At 36.0% G+C, this 20,332-nt stretch overlaps 4 protein-coding genes across 5 annotated transcripts; all 4 read right to left on the bottom strand.

Annotated features, from left to right (window-relative positions):
* Positions 1 to 605: 605 nt before the first annotated feature.
* Positions 606 to 2,500, bottom strand: LOC18017086 (AAA-ATPase At5g57480). Its single transcript, XM_006401138.2, has one exon. The coding sequence runs from the start codon at positions 2,347 to 2,349 to the stop codon at positions 802 to 804; it is 1,548 nt and encodes a 515-aa protein (XP_006401201.1). The 5' UTR covers positions 2,350 to 2,500; the 3' UTR covers positions 606 to 801.
* A 2,175-nt stretch (positions 2,501 to 4,675) lies between these two features.
* On the bottom strand, positions 4,676 to 7,212 carry LOC18017085 (mitochondrial outer membrane protein porin 4). 2 transcript variants are annotated; one of them, XM_024156894.1, is made up of 7 exons: positions 7,036 to 7,212; positions 6,420 to 6,498; positions 6,253 to 6,320; positions 5,783 to 5,896; positions 5,608 to 5,694; positions 5,291 to 5,499; positions 4,676 to 5,199 (listed from the first exon to the last, which is right to left on the bottom strand). In XM_024156894.1, exons 2-7 carry the CDS (start codon positions 6,466 to 6,468, stop codon positions 4,899 to 4,901), a joined length of 828 nt encoding a protein of 275 aa, XP_024012662.1. In that variant the 5' UTR covers positions 6,469 to 6,498; positions 7,036 to 7,212; the 3' UTR covers positions 4,676 to 4,898. The 2 variants fall into 2 exon arrangements, with proteins under 2 accessions (XP_024012662.1, XP_006401200.1); XM_006401137.2 differs by having other exon boundaries at positions 5,783 to 5,893; positions 7,036 to 7,211.
* Positions 7,213 to 8,330: 1,118 nt separating this feature from the next.
* LOC18016658 (hydroxyproline O-galactosyltransferase GALT3) lies at positions 8,331 to 11,530 on the bottom strand. Its single transcript, XM_006401136.2, has 2 exons — positions 10,932 to 11,530; positions 8,331 to 8,888 (listed from the first exon to the last, which is right to left on the bottom strand). Exons 1-2 carry the CDS (start codon positions 11,362 to 11,364, stop codon positions 8,359 to 8,361), a joined length of 963 nt encoding a protein of 320 aa, XP_006401199.1. The 5' UTR covers positions 11,365 to 11,530; the 3' UTR covers positions 8,331 to 8,358.
* A 1,630-nt stretch (positions 11,531 to 13,160) lies between these two features.
* LOC18016657 lies at positions 13,161 to 14,095 on the bottom strand. The gene has a single exon (XM_006401135.2). The coding sequence runs from the start codon at positions 13,799 to 13,801 to the stop codon at positions 13,406 to 13,408; it is 396 nt and encodes a 131-aa protein (XP_006401198.1). The 5' UTR covers positions 13,802 to 14,095; the 3' UTR covers positions 13,161 to 13,405.
* Between the last annotated feature and the right edge of the window lie 6,237 nt (positions 14,096 to 20,332).

Here is a 20,332-nt window from a genome sequence, read left to right as displayed (position 1 = left end):
TTGGGTACTAAAATTATCAGTATGATCCGTTTTCTTATATGAATATAGGCAATAATAGTAGTTATTGTATTTTAAATAGTTTACTAATTGAGGTTAAGTGTTTGAATATTTAAATCCTTGGATCGCTACAACAAGTCAGATTGTCAGAATATATGTCGATTTCGGTTAAGGATAGACAAAACTGTTAAAAATTCAATTTCAGTCTATTTTGGATGTGCAGATAAATATGATTAGTATATAATTAAGTTAATTTCAATTAGTATGATATATATTGGGAATTAACCTAAAATTATTTCCGTGCGAACCTTGCCTTTTGAACTGAAAACAATAATAGTTGGATGAGTTTGAAAAATAAAATAATCTGTGTAATCGTATATGTGACTGTATATGCAAAATGCATACGGTACTACCTAAATTATTGACCACACATGGTTATAGAGTGATTGACAAATATTTGGTCCAATATTATTTTATGTCCTAATCCATAATGCTAATGGTACCCAATGAGATCCATCTTTTGCATTTCCCATTCCCCACATACAAAATCCTCATCAGCAATTTGCCTTTTTCACCACCTTTCTAACCTTTTTTCTCACTTTCTTTTAGTTAAAAACTTTTATATTTCGTACACATTCTTGTTCTGTCAATATCACACAGTTTCATCTAATTCTTTCAAGAACCAAAACAACAAAATCCTTCACCCAACAAATAAAGAGAAGAAGAAAGATAACAACTTATTCCAATTTGTTCTACATTGTAAACTTGAAAACAAAAACAACAAAAACACGTTTTTAATCTTCTCTAGTCTTTACAAATATTATCCTCAAGCTCAATTTCTTCTTCATCATTATCCTCTTCTTCATTTTGACTATCTATAGCCCTCTTCTCTTCTTCCTCCACAATTTCCAACTCCGTAAGATTTCCACTATGACCCCTCAACTTCCCATCTTTCACATTTATCTCCCCTCTACTCTTCAAATCCTCCAACAGCTCCACAATCGCCTTCTCCTTATCCCTCCGATTCTTGATCAAAGCCTCGCTCACGTCAGCAGGCGTCATCTCCGCCTTCTCCACCACTCTCTCCATCTCCCTCAACACGTCGTCGTTTATATCTTCTTCCCCATACCCCAAATAATTCTTCAACAGAATCTTCAACGACGGGAAATTACAGTAACTCATATATATATGCATATCCATCCTCCCACTTCTCAGCAATGCAGGATCAAGCTTCTCGATATGATTCGTCGTAAACACGAATATCCTCTCGCTCCCACAACAAGACCAAAGCCCGTCTGTAAAATTCAACAAACCCGACAACGTTATCGTGTTCCCATTACCAGATTCCTCCCCTGAACCCGACCCGTTTCGTGTTTCCGGGTCGTAACAGCTCCGTTTCGCAGCCTCGTTACTACTAGCACCACCGCTCTTCTTCCGATTCGTCAAATTGATCGAACAATCAATATCTTCAATCACGATTATCGACTTGGAGCTCGTTTTCATCAAAAGCTTCCTCAATTCCGAGTTGCTATGAACCTCAGTGAGCTCGAGATCGTAAATGTCGTAGCCGAGATAATTCGCCATGGCTGCGATCATACTCGACTTACCAGTACCAGGAGGCCCGTAAAGCAAGTATCCTCTTTTCCAAGCCCGACCTGTTTTCTGATAAAACAATTGACCTTCAGCGAAATCCTTGAGATCGTCCATGATCTGTTGCTTCTTAATCGGATCCATGGCAAGAGTCTCGAAAGTGCTCGGATGCTTAAACGGAACAGATTCCCATGGATGACCTCTCGAATCTAAAGACCCACCTCGAGAATTCGTGTAAAGCAGCCGATCTTGGTTTTTCCGGCGGATCTCGTTGGCTCTCTCCATGATGTAATCCAAGTACGAATTGAGGATCAAGGTTTTGTCTTTCTTCTTGATTCGGAGAGTGAACCCTCGTTTCTCCTCCGGTAACGGTCTCCAGGCGAAAGTCTGAGTCTGCCGCTGAGTGACGACGTGTTCCCAGAGGACGGTGACGCCGTTAAAGGTGTCGACGATGGAATCGTTGTTGGAGAGGCCGAAAGTGATGGAGGAAGAGTTGACGGCGCGAGTGAGGCTTAGACGGTTTCCGGCGATTGAAACGGAGGAGCTTAGGTAGAGCTGAACGGCGTTGTAGAGCTCGTTGGTGTTGACGCCGTCAATCTCCGTTATGTCGAAGTAACAGTAGGTAGAGAAGAGGTGGAAGATTCGGTTGAAGAATTTCAGGAAGGCGAAACGGAGCTCCGGCGGGAATATTGATTGCATTAAGCTCTGGCAAAAAGCTAAGACGCCGAGAAGTGAAGCTAATGATGTCCAATACTCTTTCATTTTTTTTCTCTGAGGAGGGAAGCTTAAAAGGGAGAAGAGAAAAACAGAGGATTTCTTTCTCGAAAATAGAAAACAGAGGATTTTTTCAGAAAGGTGTGAGCTTTACGGCTGAATGAAAATGAGAGAAGAAGAGGGAAAAATAAAGGTGAAAGCTTTGAGAGATCAAGAATAGAGAAGAGAAGGGTCTCTCTCAATTTATAAACGTTTCTTTTTTTTAAAAAAAAAAAATTTTAAAAAAAGTTTCTTTGACAATTTCTCTCGAGAAAACTTACAGGGGAAACTAATATAAAAATGAAGAAGCTTTGAAAAGCTATTATAGCCTGGTGATGGTGAAAGAAGAAAGAGGAAATAGGTGGGGACGTTGAAAGAGAACAAGTGTAAAAAAAAGAAGAGGAGAAATATGAAAAACAAGAATTTTGGTTTTGGAAAAAAATATTTTTTGGATTAATATAAGGCTATGAGTAATGGAGTTGCTGGATTTGAGTGATTTACAGTCAACATATGTTTTGGGACTTTCCTTTTTGTTTTCGTATACTTCTTAAATAATGGATTAGTCAGCTCTAGACTTTTCCTTGCGTTTTTTTTCTTTATCAAGTAATGTCTTTAGACTTTTTAGATAATTGACACACAAAAAAGACTTTTTATATAATGATGACACACAAAGTTGAGAACATTTGTAACGGATTTCGTATGTGTCAAAATTGTCACCTTTCAAAAATTTAAGTCGTCCAAAAAAAAAAGAATAGAAAGTGTTTTCCTTTCTGGATTCACATTTTTATTGTAAATAAAAACAAACGTACTTCACGCGATTTAAAACTATTAAGTTTACGAATGAGTTCTAAGTACGTATAAAGAAGGAACCTATTTGTGTTAGGTTTGGTTATAAATTTACAGCGTAAAATTGAATAAAACGAAGTAAACGAATTGTTGATCGTAAAAATAGGTAAAACATATTATGATTTCCATTATACCAAACAAAACGTATTATTTCTACGAGGTGCGAATATGAAAAGGTAAAGAATTGATGTGATGATGTGATAGTTTGCAAAAGTGAATAAGGTTAAAATATGTTGGGGTTGTTGCAGAAGTGAAGTGAAAGGTATAGGTAATTATGTTCATATGTTGGTTAAGAGCGTTTTTGACCTGACCGTATCCAGCCCAAGTTATCCATAACTTTTCAGATAAAACATATTATGATTTTGGGGTTGTTGCAGACTGAAATCATTCCTTTGGATCAACGTAATTGATTGTAACGGATGATGGTCGGGTTGGATATACGCGAAACGGGTAGTTACTATTTAAAATTGATCTTAAATGATATGAAATTACCCAACATTTTACAAAACTATCTAACTTTTTTTAAAGAAAAACACTACCTCTTTTTTCAATATAATAATAAAAATTCCATTCAGATAATGATTTTCGTCATCCATATTATTCGTTCGAAAGATGATTTTAACAACACTTACTCTACTAGGCATCTTTGTTGTCAACCCGATTTTTTTTTTGTTTTAAATACAGTTCGTTATCCCATCTTACCCACTTTTACTTGTTATTTTACCCGCAATGAACATACCTAGGTACAGCTAAATAACTGGCTAACTCATCTGTGAAAAATCTAGCATAAAGAAGAAAAATATAGTTTGGTATATGTTTGTGATTTTAAATATCATATTTTAGCATGCAAATGTGTGATTAGAAACGAAGTTACAGAGGCAATACATTTTTCATTGAGAATAGTGGTATTATTAATTCGAACTAGATGAGTAAAGTTTGAAAAATAAAAGAGGCAAAAACATTTCATGTGCGGTAAATAAGTTGAAATAGAAAATTGGAGAGACAAGACAGTTTGACAGATACTGTGAGAACATTGGATGGGTTGGACTAATGATATAACATTTGTCATTTGCAGATAATTCAATGGCACAAACAGTAATTATAATATTACTTCCAAATCGTGATATTTGAGTCCCATAAGAAAATCGAATTTAATAATACGCCAAATACATATAGTCATAGTGTATCTTCGCATATTGTTGTTGAAAATCGTTATATGATTCTTGATAAAGTGCTTCGACTAGAAATTATATGGAACTGAATTAATTCAAAAATTTCAAGAGTCATATGATAAAGTTTCACCTCCCGAATGTCTAACTACTAGTTGTTTATGTCAATATATATACATTCACTATGGAAGCAATTGTAAATCAACTTCAACTTTCAATTATTGCTCCATCACATCTTTATGTTTTTTTTGTTATAATCCTGATGGATTAGTTCTGGCATGACGGATTCGTTTACAGATTCGATCAATGGAAACAAAAAGTCGAAAGAAACAAAAAAAACAAGTTTCCATTTCAAAAAAGGTCGGGTTTTCTCACTCCCTTTTCTTTCACATCACAATGAAACACAGAATAAGAATGCAAAAGTGATCTAATTAACCCTACAAACCTTCGTTTGGGGGGCGGTTTTCAGCACTTGGTGAAAGAAGAAAAAATCGAATCATCTTTTTAAATTTGTGTTCCAAACAGAGAGAGCTCTTTCTTCTTTTAAGGTTTGAGGACTAGAGCTAGACCAAACCTCGGTGAAGAGGCCACAGCCTTTGAGTCATACTCAGCTGAGAAAGTTATGAGCGACTTCGGTCTCCATTCTCTCTGTGCTACCATCCCTGCTTTCCCGCTCGTAGATAATCTCGTCTTCACCGTTGTGAATCTATCCACAGAGTGAGAGCTTCCGATTGTGAAACTGTTGTTATCATTCGAGAAGCGACGGATCAGCTCTGCACCAACGGATATGGTTGGGTTCACCGTGTGGACGTAAGTAGCTCTCAGACTCTCCCCTTTATCCTCCCTGAAAACTCACAGTCTTTTAGTTCCACTAAAAAAAAGCCAAAACATGAAACCAGATTGAAAAAATGGACCATGTCATGTTGTTTACTTACAGTATGAGCGCGGCTGAGAAGTTTGGCTTGTTGAAACCGATTCCTGCGTTGTACTTGGTTAGTGACGAGGAAGCTGTGTCGAAACCAACTTCACCACCAAGGCAAACAGCCTGGCTTCCGATAGTTGCTGAAAGATCTAGCAGAGGAGTTGGGTTTAGGCCAATGCTGGTATTGAGCGTAGCATGAGGATGAACATAGTGCACATCCAACTGAAATATAGCAAAAGAAACTGGTCAAGAGTACAAAAATTGAGTGACATATTCAGAAGACTTAAGACTACTAATAATAGTCGTTCCTCATATGTGCTATGCACTCACCTTGCCAGACTTGTGATCAGGTATTTTGAAGCTGATAACAGCTTTAGCAGAAGGCATGATGTTTTTGACGGTTACTTTCGTCGACACCTGCATATATATGTTCAGTAATATGGTTTAGGAAAGCTAAGGTGCAAAAGATCAGAAAGCATGTATCACTGCAGATATTTTTGCTTACACTCGTGTGGCTGTCGATTTTCATATCAACAATGGTGTTTTGACCTTTATACAGTGTGCTAATGTCGCCGAAAAAGAAATCATCCTTCTTCAAACCTGTAGCCACAAATTCCTGCTGGAAATAAAATTTCATTATGCATATTGTTACATAGGTTCAAGGTTATGATACAAGAATCACGACAAATATTCTCCAACTTACGATACATCAAAAGCCATGTTTAGAAACTAAAGTATATACATGAGCTGGATATACTAGCTATCAAAGATCATGCTTCTACGAAATACTGCACTCATTTTACGATTCAAAAGCATACAAGGCAAGTATTCTTAAGTTCTCCCATTAGCTTTGGTCCAGAAAAATAAGTAGCAGTACAGATTCTATGATAATCTTAAAACAGGTCATATAAGCAAATTATGTTTTCTATAAGACGGATTTAATCTATTCACGTTCAAAATGGATATCCAACATACCGTTCCTGTGGCACTCAGCATTGTCAGAGTAAACTTCTGGTCGAAAATATAATCCTTGTTCAAGAGATCTGCAGATAAATCAAATAGTCAAAAAAATGGCCAACACTGAGAAACAATGCGAACCGCAGAGAGCATCCCAAAGCAGTGCCCAAAATTTGATAACTTACCTTTGGCGCTCTTGCCAATCTCTGGAAATGGAGCTGGACTGCTTCCCATCTTCAGATGTAGAAAAGAGACGCAGCAACACTGACACAATTCACAAGCAAAGCAGAATCATAAGTCTGCTGGACAGAGTATGGATATCAAAGATAACAAGTTTGCAAAAATTTACATTAAAAAACAACAAAATTATGTTCCAAGTTACAACATTGCTCTAGATTAATCAAGTTCTGTAGGAATATTTTAAATTCCTACAATTAAAGATCTCTTCTATACAAATGATCGGAATATCAAAGAGAGTCACAAAAGTGATCAGAATATGTCATCCTCAGTCACAGATATCCAACCACATCTACCGAAACTATCTATAGAAGCAAACACACACACACACAAAATGGCGAGAAAGAGATCGAGAGAATCGAATCGATCAAAAGCCAATCTCCAGAATCTATCATTCCCTTCACGCAATCACTCGTATAATCTAACTCAAAACTAGCCCACATGAATCACAAAATATCCGAACCTAAACTCATTTCTACACAAGTCACCACCGGAGAATAAAAAAACAATCAAATTCGCACTACACCAAAAATCAACAAGAGAATATGAGGAAAGATTCCTTACGCAAATGGAAGATCGACGAATAGATATCAAAGAACGCTTCCCAACTGCTCGATAAACCCTAACAGCTCCGTCGCCTCGGTGATGGAATCAGGCGACGGGAATCAGGCAACGGCGGCTAATTTTTTTTTCCTTCGAAGAAGACAGTAAGCAGCAAAGTTAAAAAAAATTTTGGCCTCGAGAAACTCAAAGGGAAGGGAGAGACCAACGCTCTCGATGAGCAATGATAATGTCACTTGGCAGTGAGGTTCTTTAGGTCACGAGCTCTTATGCTTTTTCTTTTGTTCGAGAAACCCTTTTGCTAATTCGTCTGTGATATAATTTCTGTCACAGGCACAGTTGTATCCAGTTCGTGAGGCCCATTCACGCCCAAGCCGCCTCCCTTCTTCAGCTATTGCGAAAATGACGAACTTACCCTAAAACCGGTTGCATATGACAAAAATGGATCTTCCCTTCAAACTTAGAAAAAATGAAGTTTAGAGTAGAAGAAAACGTACATTTCTCGTTTTTGAGTATCATAAATGAAAAAAAAAAAAAAAAGAACTCAAGTTTACTTTAATGAGCTAATGTAATGCGACGTCAAAAAATGAAAATTGTAATGCAGCCACCGAATTTGAAGTGGGTGGATACGCGGAAGCAAAAAAAAAAATGAAAACGGTTTTGCAGAATTTTTTAAAAACAGTAAAAAGATAGTATATACTGTATATGTATGAAATATTAAGCATATTAAGAAGAATCATTACGAAAATAAATCATGCGAATTTAATAAAGATTTTAGATCGACCAGCTGCTTATGCATGATTACGTCATGACTCATGACTTGTTATTATATATAATAGATCATGAGAGACTGAAATTGTGGATTAAACCCGCAGAGAATCTCATTAATTCACTCATTTTCTTTTTCTTCTATGATCTATATAATCTGGAGAAGAGGGAATGAACATAACCTTAAACTAAAAAGGAAAAGTCACGTTTTGATAATAAAAATAGGAAATTAATTTTTAGAATAGGTAATTTCCTTTGGCAATAATGTTAAGTTTTTTAATTATGAATATATGTATGCTGAGAATAGAGCAAAATTCAACCGATCAGAGCTTTTCATAGACCAAACCAAAGATTGATCAAGAGTTTAACGACTCATAAACTTCTATAGTTAAAGATTCCGTGTTCGATTTTCGATCCCCTGTTATCTAAAACCAAATCAAATATTGATCATGGTTTTTCTTTCACGAACCAAAAAGACTTAATCGATTCTAGTTTTATAAAAACAATTTTATGTATAATAACCCGGTAAAAACAAACAGAAAAAGGAAAAAAAACTATCTACGGTATGTGGTATAATTTAGAAGGCTTAAGATTACTAGTAACATTGAAAAAATTCAACGTCCGTATCCACTTCTCTTGGTTCTTCAACAAATGAACCGCGATAGTATCAGGCCAAAGCTCATGCGTGCACCTAGTTGGTGGCTCGGGGAAATTATACATGGACCATTTAGCGTTAAACCGGTTTTTTCCTCGTCTTCCTTCTCGAATCCAATCGCCAAATACTTTGTCTTCAGGACCTTCTAGATGCTTCTTGGGAATCTCCGAGTCTTTGAGCCAAACCGCGATGTCCCATGAGACTAAGTAACCCATACCTGACATGTAATGTACGAATGGGTCCATGCTTGGACATGGAATGACATAGCCGTAGTAGAGATCTTCTCGAGGTAATGGTCTTAAAGATGCGACGAGGCTTTCTAGTCTTATGTATGTGTCGTCGTCGGCTTTCATTACATAATGGTACGGTGGGTTTTGTGAATTGGTTTCGTTGAATAGGTCTGGTAAGCTTGAGAAGTAAGTGTACGTCTTGCCTGTGGATACATTTGGAAAAAAAATTGAATTAGTTGAAAATCCTACCATTGTTCCAATTCGGTTACGTAAACCGGTCTAAATGGAACTAAACCTTGCTAAAGATTGAACCACAAAAAAAAATCGTAATAGAAAGTAGAAAATGAATCAAACTAAATAAACCGAACGGTAAATAAGGTGAATCCAAACCAAACAGAAAACTAGATAGAGCCTGTTATGTTTGCTCATTTAGATGGATCATCCAGATGAATCAGTCAAATGATGTTTGTTTAATTACACAAATTGACTTATCTAGATGATACATCTAGATGAATCATTTGGATGACTTATAAATTTATGAAGAAATTTGAAACTCATCCAACTGATTCAATTTAAAGCATTTGGATGAACATGACTCAGTCAAAAAAATCGCATTTTCTCGATAAAACATGTAAAATCTCGTTTTTTCATCAAAAACGTAAAATCTTGTTTTCCCGTAAAAAACGTACAATCTCGTTTTATCATAAAAAAATGTAAAATCTCGTATTCCCGTCAAAAACATAAAATTTCGTTTTCCCGTCAAAAACATAAAATCTCGTTTTCCCATCAAAAACGTAAAATCTCGTTTTACTGTAAAAAAAACATAAAATCTCGTTTTCTCGTCAAAAACCTAAAATTTTGTTTTCCCATCAGATAACGTAAAATCTCGTTTCCCTGTCAAAAACGTAAAATTTCATTTCCCCGTCAAAAAACGTAAAATCTCATTTTTTTGTTAAAAACATAAAATTTCGTTTTCTCGTTAAAAACGTAAAATCTTGTTTTAACGTTAAAAACGTTAAATCTCGCTTTCCGTCAAAAACGTAAAATCTCGTGTAAAAAACGTAAAATATCGTTTTTCCGTTAAAAACTTAAAATCTCGTTTTTCTGTTAAAAACATAAAATCTCATTTTTCTGTCAAAAAACATAAAATCTTGTCTTTCCGTTAAAAACGTAAAATTTCGTTTTCCCATTAAAAACGTAAATTTTCGTTTTCCCGTTAAAAACATAAAATCTCGTTTTCCCGTTAAAAACGTAAAAGTTTGTTTTCTCGTTAAAAACGTAAAATCTCGTTTTTTGGTAAAAAAATATAAAATCTCGTTTTCCCCTTAAAAAACATAAAACCTCGTTTCCCGTTAAAAATGTAAAATCTCGTTTTCCCGTTAAAAACATATAATTTTGATTTTCCTTCAAAAACAAATTTTTTTTTCACGTCAAAACGTAAAATCATGTTTTTTTTTTGTCAAAAACGTAAAATTTCGTTTTTCTCTGTCAAAAAGCGTAAAATTTTGTTTTTCGTCAAAAAACGTAAAATTTTGTTTTTCCGTCAAAAAACATAAAATTTTATTTTTTCGTAGAAAACATAAAATCTTGTTTTCCGTTAAAACGTAAAATCTAATTTTCTCGCCAAAAACGTAAAATCTCATTTTCATTACTCATTTATCAATTTCTCATTTAAATGTTTGTTTGCTCATTTGTAATGTGCATCACTCAAATGACTCATCCAAATGGATCATTTAAATGGATCATCTAGATGCAAATGACAAATGAGCAAACAAACTGGGCAATATTTGATATCAACAGTCTATGGGTGAACATAAAATGAAACAAATCAAACCAAATTAAAACAGACAAACCCAAAGAAAACTTTTATAAATTAATGCATAGATTTAGCATTGAGTATTCGGATGTTGCTTAAGCATCAAACTAATATTTTGAGAGTGAACATGTTTCTTATCTTTAATAAAGAGTTTCCGAAAATCTATCACATATAAATAACATGAACCGAAGTCTAGGTGACGAAAATAGCACATGCGGTGTTTAGTGTTTACACAAAAACCAAACCAAACAATTACCAAGAGTATTTAACCAAGAAAGAAGAAAAGCAAAATTTACCAAGATCTTTTTTATGATTATACCAAACCAAAATAAGAGAAATTGTCTGAATTTGGAAAATTCGATCTCAAACCAAACTATTATTTAAATCAAACCGAACCGAATTTGACTTTTAAACCGAGATAACCAGTTACCTTTGTTCATATTCTCGTTGCAATTGAGTATGATGATGTCATCATAACGCATGATCTCCAAAGCGACAAGCACTTTCTGGTCTTCTTTAGTCAAATTACAGAACACGAACTTCACGTCGATCTTAACGCCGTCGGGAATAGCTTGTGTACCGTAGATTAGCCGGAGAAAATGCCGACGTGGGTACTGATCAGGAAGTGTAAGAATTCCGATAAGAATCCTAATCTCATCATCATCTGAAGAAGAAGAAGAAGACAACAATGGAGTCTCCAATGAACCGTTATTCGCCGGAAAATTCGACAAAGCACATCGTCCGAAACTCAATAAGCTGTCGAATCTGATCTCGTTGATGAAAGCTAATACACAGAGAGCTATGATGAAGAAGAAAGAAGGGATGATGAACTTTCTGCCTTCCGATCTCGGAGGATACTTCATCTTACCTCTTCAATGGAGGTAGCTAGAGATGTTGAAACAGAGGAGCGAAGAAGAAGAAACTAAATAAAAGACGATAAAAATTTTACCTTAGAAGAAACGCATTTGGGTTTTTTTAGATGTTATGGGGAAACAAAAAAAGAGCTTTAGAGAAGCTTAAGGAACGTGAGCTAGGTTCAAAGCAGAGTTTGTAAACGAAGCAAGTGTAGTGCTTCAGTATTTCACGCCATTTATCATGCATTTATCTATTTATTTATTTATAATATGATAGTGGATTCAGCATAATTTTAACTTCTTTTTTTGTAATCTATATTTAGTAATATATTCACTTTTTGTTTATATATAGATGACAAATAATTAATCTAATTAGTTGTAAATATCTGAGTACCAAAAGTTCATCCAGCCTAATAGTTGGTCAAAACTCAATAGTTGAAAGAGTCTACATCTATTTCGAAACTCCAATACCATAATATGAAATTCGAGTTTTTTAGATTTGTATATTTCACTATAGTTATGCTTAATTTGTGAATTATGAAAACCGGTCGTTCGATAGAATGCTGTTTTTAAAAAAGAAATCTATAATGAAATTTGGATTCTCATGGAATTATCATATCTATTGTCTAGTATCGTTCAACAAATATAAGTCAAATTAGTTCAACTTGTTAGGTCTTGTTGGTACTTGGTACTATATGCGATTTAGTTGGAAGCAAAAAGTGGTGGATCTAAGCCTAACGTCTGGCCAAGAATGTTAATATAAATACATATTCTTTCAAATAAAAAAACAAATTATAACATATAGCTTGCAAAATTGAAAGTTGGGTGATTGGAGTCAAATTTAAATTTGGTAAAATAAAACTAAGAACGTGGTCGGCTTCGAATTTCGTGACCCGTAACAGTCTCATCTTGCCACTTATTCTCTATAAAGTTAATTAAGGCGTTGACTTTTTCGAGATCTTAATGTAGCACTTTACCTCTTTCTCTCTACTTGCTTTAGATCTTTATGAATTACTTCATCTTTTCATATCTATCGATTTTGCTTCACGATATTAGATTTGTTTATTCATAAGAATATTTGATCTCTAGCCTAAGTTTTTTTGAATATTTTATATGCTTATTTTCTTCATTGACTTCATTTTCAAAAGTCAAAACGATAAAAAGTGTGGTGAAATTGGATTATTACTTTTGGTCATCGGAGTCGGTATTTCATATTTCTGTTATTGTGTGGGCCTAGAAGGGAAAGTCAACCATTCGCCAATAAAGATAAATATTCAGCAGATTCAGCCCAAGTAGGTCATATCCATTAGAAGAATGTAGTAGGCTAATGGACCACAACTCAATAGGAAAATTAAGACAAGAAGATTTGATGATCGGAAGAAACTTATGCATGTAGGCTCCTTAAGATTGTGCGTGAATATGATCCGGGTATCGGATGCTCTCAGTAGTAAATGAAATTTGAAAACGTCTTGGTATAACCTAGTTTTATCTCCAAATTTACACCATGTGTGGTCTAGATAGTTACTGAAAATGAAATCATAGTCGACTACTCAAGTGTTTAAGATACCAACACAACTTCGAATTCCACGATTTTCTAGTGCAATATAAAATATCAAATGAAGTGTAAAAAAATTAGCAAAAACGTACAATTTTCTAACGTTAGCTACTTCTTTAATGGTTATAGGATTATGACATTCAAAATGACTTTTAGAAACATTGTTGTTGTTAACCATATATTTGGATGGAAATTAAAGCTAAAAATAATCTAGAAGCAAAAGCTTATAATATGTTAACAAGTAGTAACAAAAGCTTTAAATACACAAATCGATCAAATGACATTACATCATCACATTTTTCTCTCATGAGATCATTACATTCATAAATTATAAAATGTAAATGAATAAATGTGACTCACAAATGAGTACTGACAAACGGATAAGCCTACCACGAAAAAAAATAGCAGGCCCCATCATCAACTAAGACCCAATGAAAATTATGGGATCTTATTATTAATTACAATAAATGAACGAATGAATAAATAATGAGAAAATTAAGGCGACCTGTAGTTGAAACTCTGATTATTACCCAAACAATATTTAAGTTCCAAAGAGATTTGTCTCTCAATCTTAAGCTGCTTGTAGAAATTAGCTATGAACATCTCAGCTTTGCTGTCTATGTCTTCGTCTGAAGATGGATCATAACTCCCGGCTCTACACAACGCTCCTCTTGAAGAACCGGTTGAATCCGGTTCATTCTCCTCGGTACAAGCCCCTGCTAAACCGGGTCTATCGTTGAAACTAAACCGAAGAGACGAAGAAGAAGAGGAAGAACCAAGCATCGGTACAAGACCCCAGAGGCTGTTTATCTTGAAACTTAACACGAATTTTACTTTATTCACGGCTTGTCTCAACCGATTTAGTAGCGAACCGTCCTTGCTCTTTGCCATGTCAGCAATACGATACTCTCTCTCTTTTTTTTTTTTTGTTATTGAACAAATTGGTGATGATTGAAATTTTTTTTTTTCTGTGTGTGTGCGCTTTTTGAAAATATGTTGGAATTGCAAAAGTATGGGTCTTATATAGACACGCTTAATGTCGGCTGCAGCCTGCAGCCTTATGTTCTAAGCAAATTTTCAACGAAAACTGTATATAACATATTGTTTTGAATAGTATACTAATATATAGATATACATAGAATAGGATAGGAAACTGATTGGAAGTTTACGTACCAATATTGAGGCGTATCAATATGGTATAGCGAGTGAAAATTCGAATTTTCTAAAAGACAAGTGGGGTGCATGTACTTCACAATTTCAACTGCTCGTATATTCGAGTATATTATATGGTCTAGAATGTTTTTTCCCCCCTTTTATGGTTAGTTATTTTCTTAAGTTTGTTAGTATAATGTTTACTGGTAATAAATCATGTATCTTAAGCCGCTTGCATTGATTTCTTTTAACCTCGCTCCATGCATGGGAATTCGAACTCAAGCTAAAATTTCAGAGTGATATTTGAAGTGCTGGACTAGTTAACTTATGTCTTTCTTAAATCTCAACTGATTCAACATTCATATATTAGAACTCTCATTAACACACATAATATATATTTATATATTGTTGCAAAAGTGTTATTTAATTTAATCGAAATAACTAAACAGAAAGGGAGTAAGAACGAAGAATGGGTCAGTCAACATTGCGGACGAAGACTTATTAGCTTTCTTAATCGCGTTATTAGTTTTATCAGATTTCTTGTAAAACACGAAAAATGAGATTTAATGTTTTTTTTTCTATCAACGTCTTATATTATTAGTGTGGAATTTGCTTTGAAGAATAAAATACTAAATGCGAGTTTCCAAATAGAATAAATATTCTAAATATTTTTTGAATTTGTTTGATAAAGAAAGATAGAAAAGGTGCGATTTCAGTTTAGTTGCAGATACTTTGGCAAAACAAGTTCTGAATTGGCTTGCTCTTTCCCTTGTAACGATTTCAGTTTTAAGTATAAATCAAATGGTTGGTTGCACAAAAAAAGAAAGCGCGATTCATCGAAGATAATAATTTTGTTACTGTATAACATTGATTTATAAATTATTTTACTAAACTAAGATTAAGAACATGAACCAAAATTAAACAGAAACTCAGATTTAAGTTAAAAAAAAAAAGTGAAGGCAAGAGATCATGAGCCGTTTCTACAAAGCCCATTCCCATTAAGGCAGTCCATCTTTAAGCTGCCCCAAGAATTCCAAAGGCTTATAGTTCAAGCAATCGAAATGTCTTTGCAAGCAATTGGATTTGTATTCTGTATCAATTTCTTACTGTATATATCAGCGTATAAAGCAATTGATAAAAGTTGTAAGAAAATAACAATCGACTAGAGTTAATCGTTTCTGTTTAGCCGGATACACGGCCGGGACTTGGTATGATCTAAAATTCATGACATCATCACATACAGTATATTGTTAATGACTGATCCAAAATATTTAAAAGCTAAAGATTGTAACATCTCATAACAAAAAAAAACAACAAAGAACCATGGAATAAATGACAAGACATCAGTTTCATGTTCACGCTTGCAACATCAAATTGTCAACTTTGCTTCACTCTTTTGTCTGCCACCTTTTTCTTACTTCAACTTTTCTTAAACAATTTGAAATCAAATGTGTAACCATTCGTATCCATTTTGATTTTGTTCTCCTCTATTTTTTTCTTTTTTGCCAAGCCTTCTTCTTTTACCCCCTCAATTTCATCGATAATTCCAGCTAATCATTTATCCAATTAAACTAATAATTTATCATATACATATTATATTTGTTTATTATATGAGATGATTTATATTTCATGGTCATTTAGTTTCTTTTGATACTATATTTTCATCAGATGTTTACTATTCTTGTTAGGTAAATTTTTCGTATGTTCTTAACCCCCTTTTTTTAAGCTTATTCTGCCGTCTTGTTCTGTACATAACAAAGACACTTTTTTTTAAGAGAAATATGTTAATATCATTGCAAAATTTCCAACAAATGTAGATTCAGTAACTTTCTAGATATGTATTGCTGTATACATTACATGGAGTGTCTAATACTGAAACTACAAATGATTATATAAAGCCTAATTACAGCTCAAATTATTGCTAAATGGACCCGTTGGAAAATGTACAAAAAGTTCCAAAACCATTATCTTAAGCATTGTTTCATAGCCAAACATTTCATATCACTAATCTGTCGCTATTTTCGATTGTTTAAGGATGTGTTAACTCTTGGTGGATAGAAATACAAGCTTTTAATATAGGACAAGACGCGAAAAGAAAGTGACTTGGAGATTTGGATAAGAACACAGTATAATGATGAACTGAGATTGCATTATGCATAGTATCCTCCTCTCTTTGATAAGAAAAAAAAAAATATTAACATGGATTGTGTTGTTTACAGATTTATCCACTAACTAGTTAAAGCTTATAACGATTGAAGCTTGTATAGTGACTTGCACCATACGATACAGTTTTTTTCTTCTTTTCTTTTCTTAAGTGAGTGTTGCTTTAGGTGGTCCATCGCAGAATTCTTCGACTCTCTCGATTAAATTTCTAAGTTGAGTTTTTGGGTAATGGACCTACCAATATCGATACAGGGAATGTAGATTGGCATATATAATCACACTTCGGAAATGTGATTTTACATGTTTATATCGTTCATTAGCATTTATCATATTGTTATGTTACACTTTAAAAAAAAAAGTGATTTCATTGCGTAATTCATGAGTACATATTATAAAACGGGAAAATGGTAATTTAAATCCTAAGTTTCAAATTTCGGCCATTTTAATCCCCACCTATCACGTAGGAAATTTTAAACACCAACTTTCCATTGATTCTGTTTTAAATCGCTAACAATATTTGACTCGTTATAATTAGGATCGACGTCAACTCCAAAAACGGACCAGTTTAACGGGGTCAAATCCTCGTTTAATCCTCTGTTAAAACAAAACGACGTCGTTTCTATTTTATCTCCAGAATGAAAACACACGATCAAACTCCCAAATCAGAAAATCGATTCTAAACCCTAACCCCCAAATTTCTCTCCAACTCGATTCAAACCCCCGATTTGCACCAAATGGAAGCGTGGTTCGCATCTGTCTGATTCTTCCTGGTCGATTCTCGTCTGTTCTATCTCTTCTCATCTATTACTTCATATTCCGATGAATTCGAATTCGGAACAATGCGGTGTAGTGAACCGTGGATTGCCTTCAAAATGTGTTTGTGGATTAGAGGCAATGATCTTGACTTCGAAGACACAAGACAATCCAGGTAGACCTTTCTACCGTTGCATAAGCAAAAAAGAGGTAAACCGTTTTCCAATTCATAGCTGTTACGTCTTTATACAATAAAATGATCAAGCAAAAAAACAAAAAATATCTACAGCCATCATACTTGTTTATGCAATAGGGACATTTGTTTAATTGGGTTGAGGATGCTGTGTTTGAAGAGGTAGAGGATGGGTTACTTAAGTTAAGAAGCATTGAAAGTGAGCTGAGCAATGCCAAGTCCGATGTTGAGGAGGTAAAGACTTCGATTGAAGTATTGAAGAAAGATATGTGATGGATGAAAAGGATGAGCACATTTTGTTTTGTGTGTCTTTGCCTCATCACCATTATCATTCTTTACGTGGTGGTTGTTAAGGTTAAGGAAACAAATTTTGTGATATGATCCTCCCAAGGAAATTGCACTTGCTCGTTTGGTAGGGGTTGATAAACTCGGCCAGATCGGTTTGATCGGAGAGATGCTAAGGGGTGAGGGATTGCCTCGAAGATCCTTAGGCCCAACTCGCGAAAAACGGGAACTGAACAAGGGGGTGATGACACCAAGTGATGATCTCGCGGGTTAAGGATGAACAGGCGTGAGACTTGGCCTCGAAAATCCTGTTGCCCCAAAACTAGATTGAACGAAATCGAAAACAAGATGCAAAGAAGGCTGCGTCGAATCCTATGGATTGAATCCGATAAACCCAAATAAACTTTCAAGGCTAACCACCTAAGAAAGGAAACTCAAAGAGAACAAGAGAAAATCTCGAAATTTAGATCAAAAGTGAATGAGAAAATACAAAGGGTTCGATCTCTTTATATAGAGTCGTGAAAGAAGTGCAAAAGACAGAAATAATAAATACATGCATTGAATTCAATCAAGGACCACTCGGCTTCCTCGGATGACCGATTGACTTCTCTTGCGCGAATGGCCTTTCATCTTCTTGTAACGCCTTGTAGCAAATTCGGATAAGGAAAGATGTGGGCCTTAACCTCATTAAAACCCCACCCGGTAAACCCCATGGGAAAAACCCGGATGCAAGGAAAAAGAGTGCTAAGGGGCCGCATCGTCCGAATAAGCTAAGAGGGTTACAGCTCGGTCGCTCGGTGTGGCTTCTGTGAACTTGGTCATCAGATTGGTATATAACCTCGAAATGGCCAAGGACAGCTTCTTAGCTCGGGACCGTGTAATTGGACCAGTGAGCTCGGTCAGGTCTGGACTTGGGTCGTTTACCTCGGCCAACTTTCCTTCCTGAACCTCCATCTCGCTCAGCTCGGCCATTTGGTCCTGATTTCCGTCCTGGACTAGTCCTTCGGCCTGACCCTCAGTTCGCACCTCGTCCATGCTCGTATCATTCCCCCCCTCTTGAAAATGACTTGTCCTCAAGTCTGGTCCATCTGGGAAAAAGGGAACTAAGTCAGAAACATTAAAGCTTGAACTGACCGTATACTTACCTCGGAGGTCGATCTGGTAGGCATTGTCATTGATGCGGTTTAAGACTGTGAATGGTCCATCAACTCGGGGTAACAGCTTAGACTTCCGTTCCTCGGGAAATCTTTCCTTCCTTAGATAAATCCAAACTTGGTCGCCGGGCTCGAAAGTTCTTTTGCTTCTTCCTTTGTTTGCCTTTCTTTGGAATTGCTCGGTTTTTCTTTGAATGTTTGCCTTAGCTTTCTCGTGCATCTGTTTAACCAACTCAGCCTTTTTCTTGCCATCTAAGTTAAGTCTTTCACTCAAAGGCAAAGGGGTTAGATCAAGTGGAGTAAGCGGATTAAAACCATACACAAGTTGAAAGGGAGAAAACATTGTAGTTGAATGAACCGAATGGTTATAAGCAAATTCAACATGTGGCAAACAATCTTCCCAAGTTCTAAGATTCTTTTTAATTACAGATCGCAACAAGGCTGACAAAGTTCGATTAACTACTTCAGTTTGTCCATCAGTTTGAGGGTGACAAGTAGTTGAAAAGCAAAGCTTAGTTCCAAGTTTTGACCATAGGGTTTTCCAAAAATAACTAAGAAATTTGGTGTCCCGATCTGAAACAATGGTTCTAGGAACCCCATGCAATCGAACTATTTCCCTAAAGAACAGGTCAGCCACATTTGATGCATCATCGGTCTTATGGCATGGAATGAAATGAGCCATCTTAGAAAACCTATCTACCACCACAAAGACCGAATCTCTTCCTCTCCTAGTTCGGGGTAATCCTAACACGAAATCCATGGAAATATCCGTCCAAGGCTCACTAGGGATCGGAAGGGGAGTGTACATACCTGGGCCTTGACTTCGGGTCTTGGCCATCTTGCAGATCGTGCACCGGCTACAAACTCGCTCCACATCGCGTCTTAGGTGCGGCCAAAAGAAGTGGTCTTGCACCACACTTAGAGTCTTAGCTACTCCGAAGTGCCCCATCAGTCCTCCTCCATGCGCTTCCCTAACCAGTAAGTCACGAAGAGATGTGTTAGGTATGCATAACCGATTTTCATAAAAAAGGTAGCCATCACTTTGGTAGTATTTGCCATGGGCAGATTTGGAACTGGCTCGGTAGACGTCCTGGAAGTCGGGGTCAGTGAGGTAGGTTTCTTTCATCAGTTCGAATCCCAACACCTTTGCGTCCATGGTGGAAATCAAGGCGTATCGTCGAGACAAAGCATCGGCCACCACGTTCTCTTTACCCTGTTTGTACTGAATGACATAGGGAAATGTTTCGATGAATTCCATCCATCTGGCATGCCTCTTGTTCAGCTTCGGTTGACCCTTTAGATGCTTGAGCGATTGGTGGTCCGTGTGGATGACGAACTCCTTGGGCCACAGATAGTGCTGCCAGGTTTGTAGGGCTCGGACCAGGGCGTACAGCTCTTTGTCGTAGGTTGGGTAGTTCAAGGTCGCTCCTCCTAGCTTCTCACTGAAGAAAGCTACGGGTTTCTTTTCTTGCATCAGCACGGCTCCAATTCCAACCCCTGAGGCATCGCACTCGATCTCAAAGGTCTTGAGAAAGTCAGGTAGTACCAGTAAGGGCGCATGGGTTAGCTTATGTTTCAAAAGCTGAAAGGCTTCCTCCTGCGGATGTTCCCACTTGAACCCGACCTCCTTTTTAATGATCTCGGTCAATGGCGCGGCTATGGTGCTGAAGTTTTGGACAAATCGGCGATAGAAACCAGCTAGGCCATGGAAGCTCCGGACCT

Source organism: Eutrema salsugineum, unplaced genomic scaffold, assembly GCF_000478725.1.
Source record: "Eutrema salsugineum unplaced genomic scaffold, Eutsalg1_0 scaffold_2, whole genome shotgun sequence".
Lineage (NCBI taxonomy): Eukaryota > Viridiplantae > Streptophyta > Magnoliopsida > Brassicales > Brassicaceae > Eutrema > Eutrema salsugineum.
This window is presented reverse-complemented; position numbering and strand designations above follow the sequence as displayed.